This window comes from Neoarius graeffei, chromosome 21 (genome assembly GCF_027579695.1).
Source record: "Neoarius graeffei isolate fNeoGra1 chromosome 21, fNeoGra1.pri, whole genome shotgun sequence".
NCBI lineage: Eukaryota > Metazoa > Chordata > Actinopteri > Siluriformes > Ariidae > Neoarius > Neoarius graeffei.
Genome location: NC_083589.1, coordinates 59,746,958 through 59,761,575, shown reverse-complemented (window position 1 = coordinate 59,761,575; position 14,618 = coordinate 59,746,958). Strand labels below are relative to the sequence as shown.

The 14,618-nt window shown below is 40.6% G+C and overlaps 1 protein-coding gene across 2 annotated transcripts in view; it reads left to right on the top strand.

Annotated features, from left to right (window-relative positions):
• Window positions 1-14,618, top strand: part of plxna4 (plexin A4) — a 778,998-nt gene that overhangs the window by 362,558 nt on the left and 401,822 nt on the right. For both annotated transcript variants that reach the window (XM_060903436.1, XM_060903437.1), the window contains exon 4: window positions 12,939-13,070. In XM_060903436.1, the coding sequence (XP_060759419.1) occupies window positions 12,939-13,070 (132 nt within the window). The remainder of the gene's footprint in view (window positions 1-12,938; window positions 13,071-14,618) is intronic.

The window sequence follows — 14,618 nt, the reverse complement described above, 5'->3', positions numbered from 1 at the left end:
CTTCTCCATATGGAACACACAGCAGTGCATTTTTCCCCACTGCACGAGAAGTCTGTATAAGCAAAGCGGACAATCCTAGCGGCGTTCTCTCCAGGCATTTTAGCGCCATTAACGTTAGTTTGTTCCTGAACATGACGTATAAACAGGTGAATGCGCGTTCTCTTGCACAGAATTACTGTAAAAAGTAACGTAGATATAAATATCTTATGCCAAATTATTATGGCATGTTACAAAAAATAAAGAAAAAAATCATAGTCCTCGTCTCCAATTTACGAGTCCGAATGCAGTTAATGCACGAGTCCGAGTCATCAGTGCTCAAATCCAAGTCAAGTCATGAGTCCTTAAAATTAGGGCACGAGTCGGACTTGAGTCTGAGTCCTGGACTCGAGTACTACAAGCCTGTGAATAATGATGACATTTCATAACCCTGTAATTTCAAAATTTCCTGGTTAATCGCTTTAAGATTTCCACATTTGTTCTTTGAGGTTCCTCGGTTGAGAAACAATGTGTGTTTTTATTTTATTTTTTGTCTTATTAACCTCATAAGAGAGAAACGAGACATGGTGAGCAAACAACAGTTTCTAGCTACGATAACATAAGTGATAATAGGAATTGACTTATTTTGTGGACGTTCTACAACATTCTACAGCATGTAGCAATAAATGGATAAAAACTATGATGTGTAGTTTGTTAAATAAACATGTGATTGTTGGCAAATTTGGACTGGATAAGAGAAATAAAGCATTTCAGATCTCAGTGCATGCTGTTAAATAAAAATAACCAATTTCAAAATTCTGTTTGGTGTCGCGTAGCAACACGCAACCCCACTGTTTAATATTTTTCCTCCAAGTGTATCATGGGTTACTTATTGAATAGTGAATTCAGATCATACTATGATTCCAAGCTTCAAGTAAAAATTCTGGTCTTTGTTACTGAGATCTCAATTGCTTTTAATGTGCACACCGTGTGCAGGTTTTTTTTTTTTTTTTAACTTGTCCGTAATATTACACCGTGTGCGAACTGCTATTAGGACAGCATGCAGATGAAACAGAAACTCTGTGAATAAGTGTGTGTGACAGGCGAGTATGAGCTCTACGGACAGGCTTGTCACAACATATCACTGCACCTGTTCATCCTCGATCGAGCCTTGACCACGTATTAATGCAGCGTGCTTAATTTCTCCTCTAAATGGAGCGATTGCTAACCGCTTTCAAGGACGACTCGCCAATACAGACGAAAGAGTACAACATTAATAAGCACAAACCAAGGCAGAGGTACAGTTAAGTGCAAAAATTTGTACCCCCCCCCCACACTACATGAGACGTGCATGATTAAAAAAAAAAGAACCATGATAGATGATTTGTTTCCCTTTTATATATATATAACAGATCTTCCTCTGGCATGATATTCAGGGACTCACAGTGAATATGTGTCATTTTAATGTCAGCATGACATCTCTACAGAGATAATTAAGATTGTCTCAGAATCACGGTTCTGCCTGGAATTTAATTCCAGTCATAATGTGATAGTGGAGATTAGCGATGTAATCCAATCAGGATTTAGGTTCTGTAATCCACTTTATTGGCATTGAAATGAAATGAAGTTAAAAGAAAAACAAAATAAGGCGAGTCAAAATGGTTGTTGTTGAACAAATGAACTCTTTACGGAGATATTTGTGATTGGTGTGTGTTTGTGTCGGCTTTTGTTGGTTTTTTTTATTGTTATTGTGCCGTGTATTCTGCTAATCTATGCAGCATACTGTGCTCTAAAAGAATTTTTGATAAAATGACATATTTTAGCTTGTTTTTTCTGTTAATCCCAGGATATAGAGCATTCTATACCATGGGATTAACACTGTCAATATTGTGAGGTCAGTATAATTGGCTGTGATGTTCAGGAACCAAGCTAACAATATATATTCTATCCACATTCACTGGATATGAGCAATCGCATGTTCTGATTGGCTATTCTACTACTAGGATATCAGCTCATATACCGTGAGTAGAGAAAAACAAAATAGCGGCACGTGTTGCTGAACCAACTGCGGATGAAATACAAACTCTACTCGAAAACAAAACCCCAAAAATTGTTATCAAGTATTTAAAAGAAACAGAAATAGCTACAGTAAAAGAATATAGTTTTTTGTTTATTTATTTTGTTTGTTTTTCCCCCCCCAATATATCCTGTTCCACACTCCAGCCCAGTCAGTAGTGGTAATGCACCTTTAAGTTGGTTTGCCAACTGCCAAAAAACCCTGAAGAAGAAGAAAAAGAAGAGGAAACACCCCCCAAAACCGTAAGTGCTAAAGAAGGCAACTGGACTTGCTTGAAATCCTTGAAGACGTTTCACCTCTCATCCGAAAGGCTTCTTCAGTTCTGTCTGACTAGTGGGGCGTTCCAGGGATTTATCCTCTCGTGGACCAAAAGCAACTCTAAGGAAAGTCGTTGAGGTCACATGGGTTGTTGACCCTCAGTCATCGTGTAGGTGTTAGGGTCACTGGAGGCCGGGTGTGAACGATGTTAGGCCCTGTCCACACGGCAACGGATTCAGGTGACTCCGATACAATTGCTTATCGTTTAGGCCTGGCGTCCACACGGCACCGGCGTTTTGGGTGCCCAAAATGCAATCTTTTTGAGAACGGGTTCCAGAGTGGAAAGATCTGGCAACGTTGCCGTTGTGAAGTCATCTGGATGAGTAGAACGGATTTGTTTACGATGACGTCACAACCACATGACTGTGAGTGCTTCACGCCGGGTAGAAGTGTAACGAATATCACCAGGAAAAAGCCTTACAGAGCACTAGTGAGAGTGAAACACGAGCTTGGATATTATTATTATTATTATTATTATGTTCAGTGTTCGTTCACAGTAGTAATACAAGAAGCAGAATAGTGACAGTGAAGCAAAAACATGCAATTGTACAAACACTGCAGCTCTACAGCAAAATATTCATTTATGAAATGGTCTGATTCTTAACACCAGTAGTGCCAATGATCTTCTCATTGCGATGCGATGCGAGTTGTCAACAAATCCTATAACTTGGTTCATGAAACACGCTTACAAAATATTTTCACTGTGAATATTTATTGTGTAATGGTGCAATCCCGCCAGCAAAAATAGGGGAAAAAAGGAGCGATCTCACCTCTTCAGATGTTGATTTAAGTCCGACAATACATTCCTCAAAAAGGGCGTAGAGGAGCAAATTAATCCAATTTATTCCGGACCATTAAAGACGCTGCCTTCCGCGTAGAATCATACGTCATCCTCGCCGCCATATTGGAGAGGTCAAAGCGGAGAATAAAGATTAGCTGCGTTTAACTGTACCAACAGGTTTACCGTCCAAACGAGATCATATGGGATTACCTTTCACAGGTGAGAAACAGCAAATTAATCCATCAACGTGTAGCATTCAATTTATTCCGGACCATTAAAGACGCCGCATTCCGCATAGAATCATGTGTCATCCTTGCCGCCATTTTGGAGAGGTCAAAGCGGAGAATAAAGATTAGCTGCGTTTAACTTTATCAACAGGTTTGCCGTCCAAACGAGATCACATGGGATTACCTTTCACAGGTGAGACTGGAAAAATACTTTTCATTGTATTTGGTCATTATAATGTAATTTTACAAACAGATTTTTCTGACTTTGTGGCTAATATGAAGTCTCGCGCATAATAGTTTATGCGCATGCGTCCTTACTTCTTCTATTGTTCTGGTGTCTCCGAAGGGACCGTCTTACAGCGCCCCTAGAGGTGTGGCATGTGTATTGCATCGTTTTCAGCAAGCGTTGCGTTGCCATATGGACCTGATATTTTACTGATTGTTGCCCATTTGGACGCGATATATTTTTAAATAACATCTCGTTGCCGTTGTCATGTGGATGTAGCCTTAGTAGCCTAGAGGGTCGTTAGGGTGATCTGTGGGTCGTTGGCTCTCTCTCTTTGCCATCATGTGAGGTGGTGTTTACATTAGACCGTATCAGCGGATCATCAGATTAACGTTTTTAAAACGATTCGTGTGCACACAGCAACGCCAATACACGATTCGCGTGCACACAGCAACGCCAATACACGGATACACTAATCACATGACTAATTAGACGGCACGTCACATGATCCCAGTGCATATTGGGCATGCGCAAGTCACTCACCACTTGCAAGTGGAAGGATGGCAAGCGAACACCTTCTCCAGCAGATAAACACACCTGGCTGTGATGTTCATGTTCTCACTGAGTTTAAGCGCCTGAAGGAGGTAAATAAGTTGAAATGTGTAAATAAACCTCAGTGCGGCTCAGCGCTTCCTCCTGCGCTCCAAATCACTCCGCCCTGAACAGCGAGTGCCCTCTGGAGGGTGCGCACTCCGGCCCTGCGCAGCTCACAGAGCGCACGAGTGAAGCGCACGAGCAGTGATTCGGGACTGAGCCGCTGTGTGTGTGATCCCAACGCCAGCGAATCAGGAAGGTGGATGTCACAGTGACGTTGTCCAATGACGACGTCAGCTAGAGCTCAGCACAGCGTATCCTCGTTCCTCAATGTTTACACAGCACCGGATCAGATACGAACTGGGTTGAATACGTGGGCCCTGGCGGATTCAAGTTGTTCCGCCTGTGGAGTCGTTTCCCGGTGTTTTAATGTGCACGGACAGTGCATCCGCGACGAAAACGAGACGGATACGGTCTAATGTAAACACCACCTGAGTCATTCAGTGCGTTTACATGCACATCCAAATCGAGCTGCTGTCGGTAATCGAGCTAAGGGTCCCAGCAGGGGTGCCAGAGAAATCCAATCCTACATGCACACAAAGAAATCGAGCTATTGTGTGAGGTACATTGTGCACCCGAGCCACAGGTGGCGCTACACGCCCCATCGTGTTGGTACACTTCCAGTTGTCGTCATGAAGAAGAGCTATTCAAGAGTATAAACAAAGTTATCAGTTCCGTGTTCGTTCATTCTCCTTGTTCCTCCTGACCTCTTCTGCTGCTCGCTACTACTACTGTTGTCATGCCGACCGAGGCTGTTGTGTTTCCCGCTTGTGGTCTCGTCACTCGTCACTTCCGGAAGGGGCAGTGCTGAAGTAAGTAGCTCGACTACGTAGCTCGATAGGGTTTACATGCACTAAGTAGCTCGGCTACAATCGCATAATCTAGGTCGTGTAGCTCGATTACGAGAAATCCAGTTCGGTTCGATTTCAGCCAAGCTAAGGTGTTTCCATGGCATTTAGAACTTAGATTTCAGTCGAGCTACGGCAGAAATTCGATTTTCTCTATGTGCATGTAAACGCACTGATTGAAAGAGTCCAGTTGCCCTCTTTAGCACCTACAGTTTATGGTGACGTGGATGACTGAGAACCTTCACAGACATAAAACCTCCCCAAAAATAAAAAAAAGCAACAAAATATGGAATAAAAGTATTTGATGTTCAGAACGTGTCTTTTTTTATTTCTCAAGAATTTTTATTATTGCATTTTTCACAAATTGCTCCTGTCATTTCGCCATTTTTTTATATTCTAAGCGGAAATTATTTTGTCGGATGTTTTGTAAAAAGTTTTTATTTATCAAATTTGCAAAAAAATAAATATAAAAATGCTCTGTTTCTCAAAATCCACTGAATGTGGATAGAATAAAACAGTTATTCCACTCAATCTCGTCGTACATGGATTATAGTGCGATCAGATCATGTACGACTTGATTTCATGGAATAACTGTTAAATATTTAATGTTTATACGACAGTGCTGTTGAACTCTTGATTCTTATTGATCATACCAATTTTGATTGTCCACACCATCCCATCATTGATTATTTTCTTATTACAATTGTCTTATTTCTTACTTATTAAACAGTGTGTTTGCGTCATGTCACAATTGTGATCATAAGCTTCCAAGCTTGAATTTAATGTCTTTATCTTGACTGAAATCCTAAACACAAGTTGGGAGCTCAACATTTTTTGAAAGCTCAGATTTTACAGCGTGTCATGCAACACTATTAATAAACACACACACACACACACACAAAATGACAGCAGTTACCATGGATAAAGTTTGAAATATAATTTCAGGATCTTATGTTTGCATCAAACTTATCAATCCCAATCAATAATAAAAAGTTGTGTTTGTTTTTCTGTCTAAATATTAATTTGTTCCAAAGAGATGTGATGCAATACAGGATTATAGTGTATTAGAAGGGCACTTGGTAGAGCGCATATTTCCGTCAAGTCATGTGTTATCGACATCAAAATTGAATCACACGAACCTAGGATAATACTAAAGCTGTCCACCAAATTTCATCCAAATCCATTCACTACTTTTTGAGTTACGTTGGGAACAGACAAAAAAAAATATGAATTTGTATCAAAAGCTAATCAATTGTTCCTTGGCCCATGGTTCACCTTTCCTCCAAATTTCATCACAATCCATTCAGTACTTTTTGTGTTATGTTGGGAACAAACAAACAAATTGAGTCAAAAACAATACCTGCTTAAAGGGCTGTTCTGTATGGGGTGCCAAGTGTCACTGGGCCCATTTCGTGGACGGAATGCATTTCGTCCATCACAGAATGCATTTCGTCCCACGAAATGCATTTCGTCCATCACGGAATGCATTTTGTCATCACGGAATGCATTTCGTCATCACGGAATGCATTTCGTCCCACAAAATGCATTTCGTCCATCACAGAATGCATTTCGTCATCACAAAATGCATATCGTCGGACAAAATGTATTTTGTCCGACGAAATGCATTTTGTGATGGACAAAATGCATTTTGTGGGACGAAATGCATTTCGTGATGGACGAAATGCATTTCGTGGGACGAAATGCATTCCGTGATGACGAAATGCATTCCGTGATGACGAAATTCATTCCATGATGTACAAAATGCATTTTGTGGGACAAAATGCATTTTGTGGGACGAAATGCATTTCGTCCGAGGAAATGCATTTTGTGATGATGAAATGCATTCCGTGATGGACGAAATGCATTCTGTGATGATGAAATTCATTCCATGATGGACGAAATGCATTTTGTGGGACGAAATGCATTCTGTGATGGACGAAATGCATTTTGTCCGACGAAATGCATTTCGTGATGATGAAATGCATTCCGTGGGACGAAATGCATTTCGTGGGACGAAATGCATTTCCTGATGGACGAAATACATTTCATGGGATGAAATGGATTCTGTGATGGACGAAATGCATTTCGTCCACGAAATGAGCCCGGTGACACTTGGCACCCCATAGTTCTGGTTTGGTTTAAAATGATAATATGCAATAAAACTGAGGTTATTTATTTTTGTCATGTATCTGGCTGAATTATTGTGATAATTAACTGTGATCTCAATACAGGCCATAATAATCATGGTTATCATTTTAGTCATGATCTCACAGTTTAGGGCATGTAACGGTTTTTTCGGTTGTCCTTCTGCTGCAACCCTTACAGCTTCTGTGAGGTTTATTTTTCCCCTCGATTAGAGATGCTTTGGAAGTTAAGAGTGTTTAACCTGGACAGCAGGGGTTCTCAAACTTTTTAGCACCCAGATTCTACTTTATGGCAAATACCTATCATTATCATTTAATTAATTCCAGCCATTAGAGCTTTTTATTCCTGAACTTTCCACACACTCACCCAATAAACACTGTGTATTACATTCACAGCAGTTTGTGGTTTTATTGAAATCACAGTGAAATTGAACATTGTTTATACTGTTTCTTTATTGAGTTTTAGATTAACCCCGCTCATTTCACAGGGCCAGTGAATTCGGCTTACAACTATAATAATAACCATAAGCAAACAGATGATAGTAATATCCACCGTGGTCATTTCATTTACTTAAAGACCTCAAGTTTGGACACATCTTCTAATTCAGCGTTTTTTCTTTACTTTTATTACAACCCCGATTCCAAAAAAGTTGGGACAAAGTACAAATTGTAAATAAAAACGGAATGCAATAATTTACAAATCTCAAAAACTGATATTGTATTCACAATAGAACATAGACAACATATCAAATGTCGAAAGTGAGACATTTTGAAATTTCATGCCAAATATTGGCTCATTTGAAATTTCATGACAGCAACACATCTCAAAAAAGTTGGGACAGGGGCAATAAGAGGCTGGAAAAGTTAAAGGTACAAAAAAGGAACAGCTGGAGGACCAAATTGCAACTCATTAGGTCAATTGGCAATAGGTCATTAACATGACTGGGTATAAAAAGAGCATCTTGGAGTGGCAGCGGCTCTCAGAAGTAAAGATGGGAAGAGGATCACCAATCCCCCTAATTCTGCACCGACAAATAGTGGAGCAATATCAGAAAGGAGTTACAGTGTAAAATTGCAAAGAGTTTGAACATATCATCATCTACAGTGCATAATATCATCAAAAGATTCAGAGAATCTGGAAGAATCTCTGTGCGTAAGGGTCAAGGCCGGAAAATCATAGTGGGTGCCCGTGATCTTTGGGCCCTTAGACGGCACTGCATCACATACAGGCATGCTTCTGTATTGGAAATCACAAAATGGGCTCAGGAATATTTCCAGAGAACATCATCTGTGAACACAATTCACCGTGCCATCCGCCGTTGGCAGCTAAAACTCTATAGTTCAAAGAAGAAGCCGTATCTAAACATGATCCAGAAGCGCAGACGTCTTCTCTGGGCCAAGGCTCATTTAAAATGGACTGTGGCAAAGTGGAAAACTGTTCTGTGGTCAGACGAATCAAAATTTGAAGTTCTTTATGGAAATCAGGGACGCCGTGTCATTCGGACTAAAGAGGAGAAGGATGACCCGAGTTGTCATTGGCGCTCAGTTCAGAAGCCTGCATCTCTGATGGTATGGGGTTGCATTAGTGTGTGTGGCATGGGCAGCTTACACATCTGGAAAGACACCATCAATTCTGAAAGGTATATCCAGGTTCTAGAGCAACATATGCTCCCATCCAGACGACGTCTCTTTCAGGGAAGACCTTGCATTTTCCAACATGACAATGCCAAACCACATACTGCATCAATTACAGCATCATGGCTGCGTAGAAGAAGGGTCCGGGTACTGAACTGGCCAGCCTGCAGTCCAGATCTTTCACCCATAGAAAACATTTGGCGCCTCATAAAACGGAAGATACGACAAAAAAGACCTAAGACAGTTGAGCAACTAGAATCCTACATTAGACAAGAATGGGTTAACATTCCTATCCCTAAACTTGAGCAACTTGTCTCCTCAGTCCCCAGACGTTTACAGACTGTTGTAAAGAGAAAAGGGGATGTCTCACAGTGGGAAACATGGCCTTGTCCCAACTTTTTTGAGATGTGTTGTTGTCATGAAATTTAAAATCACCTAATTTTTCTCTTTAAATGATGCATTTTCTCAGTTTAAACATTTGATATGTCATCTATGTTCTATTCTGAATAAAATATGGAATTTTGAAACTTCCACATCATTGCATTCCGTTTTTATTTACAATTTGTACTTTGTCCCAACTTTTTTGGAATCGGGGTTGTAAATAAAAGACACTTCTTTGTGTCTTAAAGTAATGATGGATGTCATTTCTCTTTACTTAGTTGTTCGGTTCTTGACGTAATACTGTATGTATTACTACAGTTGTGGTGTTGAATAGGGCTAGTTACTGTATTTTATCATTTACCATTTACAATTTGATGGTTTAAACGCATTAAGAAGGCAAGAAACTCGTCCACTAATTAACGTTTGACTGTTAATTGAAAAGCATTCCAGGTGACTCCCTCATGAAGCTGGTTAAGATAATGCCAGCAGTGTGCAAAGTGTCATCAAGGTAGATCCTGGATACACTGAAGAATATAAAATATCAAACATTTGTTTTTTTAACACTTTTTTGTTTACCACATAATTCCATCTATGTTCCAGGTATTATTTCATAGTTTTGATGTATTCAGCATTGTTCTACAATGTAGAAAATACAAAATACAGAAAAAAACAACAACGTATGAGTAGGATTGTCCAAACTTTTGACTGCTACTATATATGATGGACCCCTGGAGATCTCCAAACGCACTTTGAGAACTTGAATTTGTACTGTAGTGTATTTCCTGCTCAATGTAAATGTCTCTACGAGGTATGTGAACATTACATAAAGTTCCTCATGTCCTTATTTTAGCCACTATCCAACCATCAGGTGGCCAAAGGACAACCATGACACCAATCAGGGTTATTAAAGAACAGCTCGCTCTGTACAGGAACTCAGGCTTGGCTGATCCTGGATGAGAATTGTGGTTTGTTTTGGTTTGTTTTCTTTTCTGTCTCTCCTTCGTTTAGTTCCTGTTTCTATGCTTTTCTCATCTCTTCTCTCTTGCCTCTTGATCCTAACTAGGGTCATGTCTTGCCCAGCAGAAGAAAAGAAAAATGAGAGAGGTTAAACCTTTGAGAAGGATATATATATATATATATATATATATAAGGTCGGGCGGCATGGTGGTGTAGTGGTTAGCGCTGTCGCCTCACAGCAAGAAGGTCCGGGTTCGAGCCCCGTGGCCGGCGAGGGCCTTTCTGTGTGGAGTTTGCATGTTCTCCCCGTGTCTGCGTGGGTTTCCTCCGGGTGCTCCGGTTTCCCCCACAGTCCAAAGACATGCAGGTTAGGTTAACTGGTGACTCTAAATTGAGCGTAGGTGTGAATGTGAGTGTGAATGGTTGTCTGTGTCTATGTGTCAGCCCTGTGATGACCTGGCGACTTGTCCAGGGTGAACCCCGCCTTTCGCCCGTAGTCAGCTGGGATAGGCTCCAGCTCGCCTGCGACCCTGTAGAACAGGATAAAGCGGCTACAGATAATGAGATGAGATGAGATCATTTTGAAGGGTATTTTGAAGGTGTGTTGAAGAAATGATCGGCTGCCAAGTAGGTCATGCAGAGACATGAAATCAGGCCATGCATTCAATTTTTTTTTTTTTTTTTTGAGCTCTGGTGACATGGACACAAAGGCAGCACTGTTTCTCCTAAGCTATGTTAAGAAGCCGCACTCACAAATGCAAAAAAACAAACAAATTAAAAAAGAAAAAAAACACCCACACACAACAAATGGAATTTTTTCATCCATTACTCATAAACACAAAGCTACTATTTGTACAGGATTATTATTTTTGTTTGTTTCATTTGTTTTGCTGTGTACTTAAAATGGTTGTGCAAAAGTTTGTGCCCGCATTGGTTTCTAGATGACCATACTGATGAATGTTACTCTTCATTTTATGGCATTTTCCATTTGAAAAATACTGTAGTACTTGTTAATATTGCAGTCCAAATCAGTGGTTATCATTATTAGCTCAAGAAGGATGCATCTCCATTGATGTGCACTGTTAATTTATTTCACTGAGGTGTCTAATGATTCAAACCATGAAATCATTATTTAAAATTATCAACAAAAATAGCCTCAATGAGGCTGTGGCTCATAGCGGCCACTGTTGTTGTGTGTGAGTTTGAAATCCGATCAATCCTGTAGGAGGAGTAGCGATTTTTGTGAAGTTGCATGTGACCCCTCTGTAGCCTCATCCATGGCAGGTGGCGCTACCTGGTGAACGGCTCTTGTTGGAATATGCCTTTAGAGTCTTCTGGGTGAGTTTCAGTGAAAACATTCCAGCAGTTTATGAAGAGTAGCGTTTAATGTGACGAGTCACCCAAAATTTTCAGATGCCCAAAAAAATGTTAAACATGACAGGTGGTGCCACCGTCTTGAAAACTTTTATACACACCATCCAGGGGAACATTCCATATGAGTTTGATCAAAATCTGATCACTCCTGTAGGAAGAGTAGCGATTTTTGTGAAATTACACATGACCCCTGTGTAGCCTCATCCATGGCAGGTGGCGCCACCTGGTGAGCAACTCTTGTTGGAATGTGTCTTTAGAGTCTTCTGGGTGAGTTTCATTGAAAATGTCTCAGCAGTTTATGAAGAGTAGTGTTTAATGTGATGAGTCATCCAAAAATTTCAGACGTCCATAAAATCGTAAATATGACAGGTGGCGCTACTGTACTGACAAGTGATTTTTGTACTATAAATTGTGGATGGATGGATGATGGATCGATAACGCGTGATCGCATAAGCTAAAATTTTTTAAAATTGCATTTGTAAAATTGTAGTTATAAAAAATTGACAAATTGCTGTGGTATAAGTGGAATAAAATATAATAAAATTTCACTGTTGGTTATTTTTTCTGGAACAGCATGACTTTAAGTGCTTTATTCCTTATTTAAATCAACATAGGACCATTTTGATACCTGTGATAAAGTAGGAACATCTGTCAAAGCGAACTAGCATTTTGTCTCTCTGTATAGAGCTTGTTGCATCATTTTGAAGTCAAGTCATGCGTTCAAATGAATTTACTTGTGTGTCAGTGAGCAAGAGTTTTTCTTCGGATGCGCGACGTGACTCAGATTAGAGTGCATGTTTGTCACTCATTTCTGTTCTTTAAAAGATCAGCCATTGTTCCACTCCATGGGGAGATGTTGCCTTGACTCAGTGAAAGGAGTTGCAGGGTCCGAGCTCAGAGCCTCCTGAGCTTCCCTGGAGCTATCTGTGGATTGTTCCAGGGTGCAGCCCGGATTAGACACGACGTTGTCACTGAAGACTCCTTGGCTGTCGGGTCACGCCCATCTGCAACTACAAACATGGGTGCCATTTTTTTTTCCGACTGAGCCTTCACAGGCATTAGCATAAGCCTGACTGTCAGTGTCTGTTTGTTCCTTTGCCTGGCAGGTGGTGCAGCATCTACACCAGATGCTCAGATGTCAAAAATAAAGAGAGAAAATGTGAGAACGGCATCATCACGGCACGCTGCATGAGGGCAATGTGACTTTTTTTTGCTGAATTAACACATGCTAGTTCATAACACCTGGTATTGCTGCCTAACAAGCTGTCCTATCACCATCAAGTCCTTCATTCCCAGATTTAGTAATAGCATCACTCTTTCTTTCTTTCTTTCCTCATCAGATCCGGGTGGACGGACCATCCCATGGCGCTTTTCAGTATGAAACGTTGCAGGTGGTGGAAAACGGGCCGATCCTGCGAGACATGGCCTTCTCGGCTGATCAGCACTTCCTGTACGTGATGTCAGAGAACCAGGTGAGTCATTTGTCCTTTTTCTTTCTGCGCTGCCGTGTAAAGACGTCCTCTCGGTTACACACGCGCTGTTTCAGGTCCTGTGCAGACGGGAGAGATGTGTGAAAGCAGCAGGATAAAATTATCACAGAGCAGAGTGTTCTGAATGTACCAATCACTGACTCACACAACACACACACACACACACACATACACACACACACACACACACAAATAAGCACTGCCAGAAATTTCTAACAAGAGGTGGGATCATTTGCAGTAATTAGACTACCGTGGCGGAGGAGGGGATGCTGCAGAGAGAGAAAGTTTGTGTGTGTGTGTGTGTGTGTGTGTGTGTGTGTGTGTGTGTGTGTGTGTGTGTGTGTGTGTTAATGTAAATTATGAAGAGCAAGAGAGAGAATGGAGTGGGTGCATTAGACTTTACAAACTTTCCCTTTTGCGCACACACACACACACACACACACACACACACACACACACACACACACACACACACATAACCGTGCACACACATGTACAAACACACACGCAATTTGCTCACTAAAAATGCTTCAAATAGCGCAGTCTGTGTGTAATGCACATAATGGATGGAGTAGCTTGGCCACTGCGGCGATTTCTCCAGCAACACTAAAGCCTCCAAGCCATTATGAACCATACTACGCTATATTCACACAACAGAATAAAAAGCACTTACTCACAAAAGACACACTTACGGCTGTCGCTATGGATGGCGCTTAGTCCCACTGGGAAAGCAACAAGAAAGCACAATAGTGCTGGAGAACCCAAACTGGTTTCCAGTGTGGCTTGAGAGAAAACGGAAAAATGTTAAATGTTACGTCACACTTTCTATAAATCTCACATTCATTTACAGTGAACAATGTGCTATAACACAGCATCAGTGATACCTTATAATACTTCATATAATTTAATGTGTGTCAGACTTAATGATGTCAGGTGACATAACGCATTAAAATAGCAGATATTTGTGGCAATGAATTATAACACACACACCTGTAGTTTCTTGCTATGGATGTTGGAATAGAACTTTAGGTCTTGTATTTGTCATGATACATTATGAATGCTTTTACAGCATCTTATAGAATGTAACATACAGAATACTTTATAATGCTTAAAATACAGTATGTCTGCGTAAATGATCATAAGCAGCCGTAGTTCTATAATTAACAAATTACAATGCATGAATAACCCTGAGGGATAAGTGGTATAGGTAATAGATGATTGGATGGTTGGATGGATGGATGGATGGATGGATGGATGGAATACATGAATATCTGACCTAATAAACAATTTACTATACATGGGAATCACTGATGGACAAGTGCTATAGATAATGGTTGGATGGATGGATGGAATACCTGTATATCTGACTTTATAAACAAGTTAGTATAGACCCTTTTCAGTCACGTGACCTTCATAAACGCGACCGCCATTTTGGACATGTAGTGGACTTCGGCTCGAATCGGTTTGAATGCGAGGAAGGCGACAAACGAAAAACATAAAAGAAAAAGGAGCGAGATGCAGAAAACACCT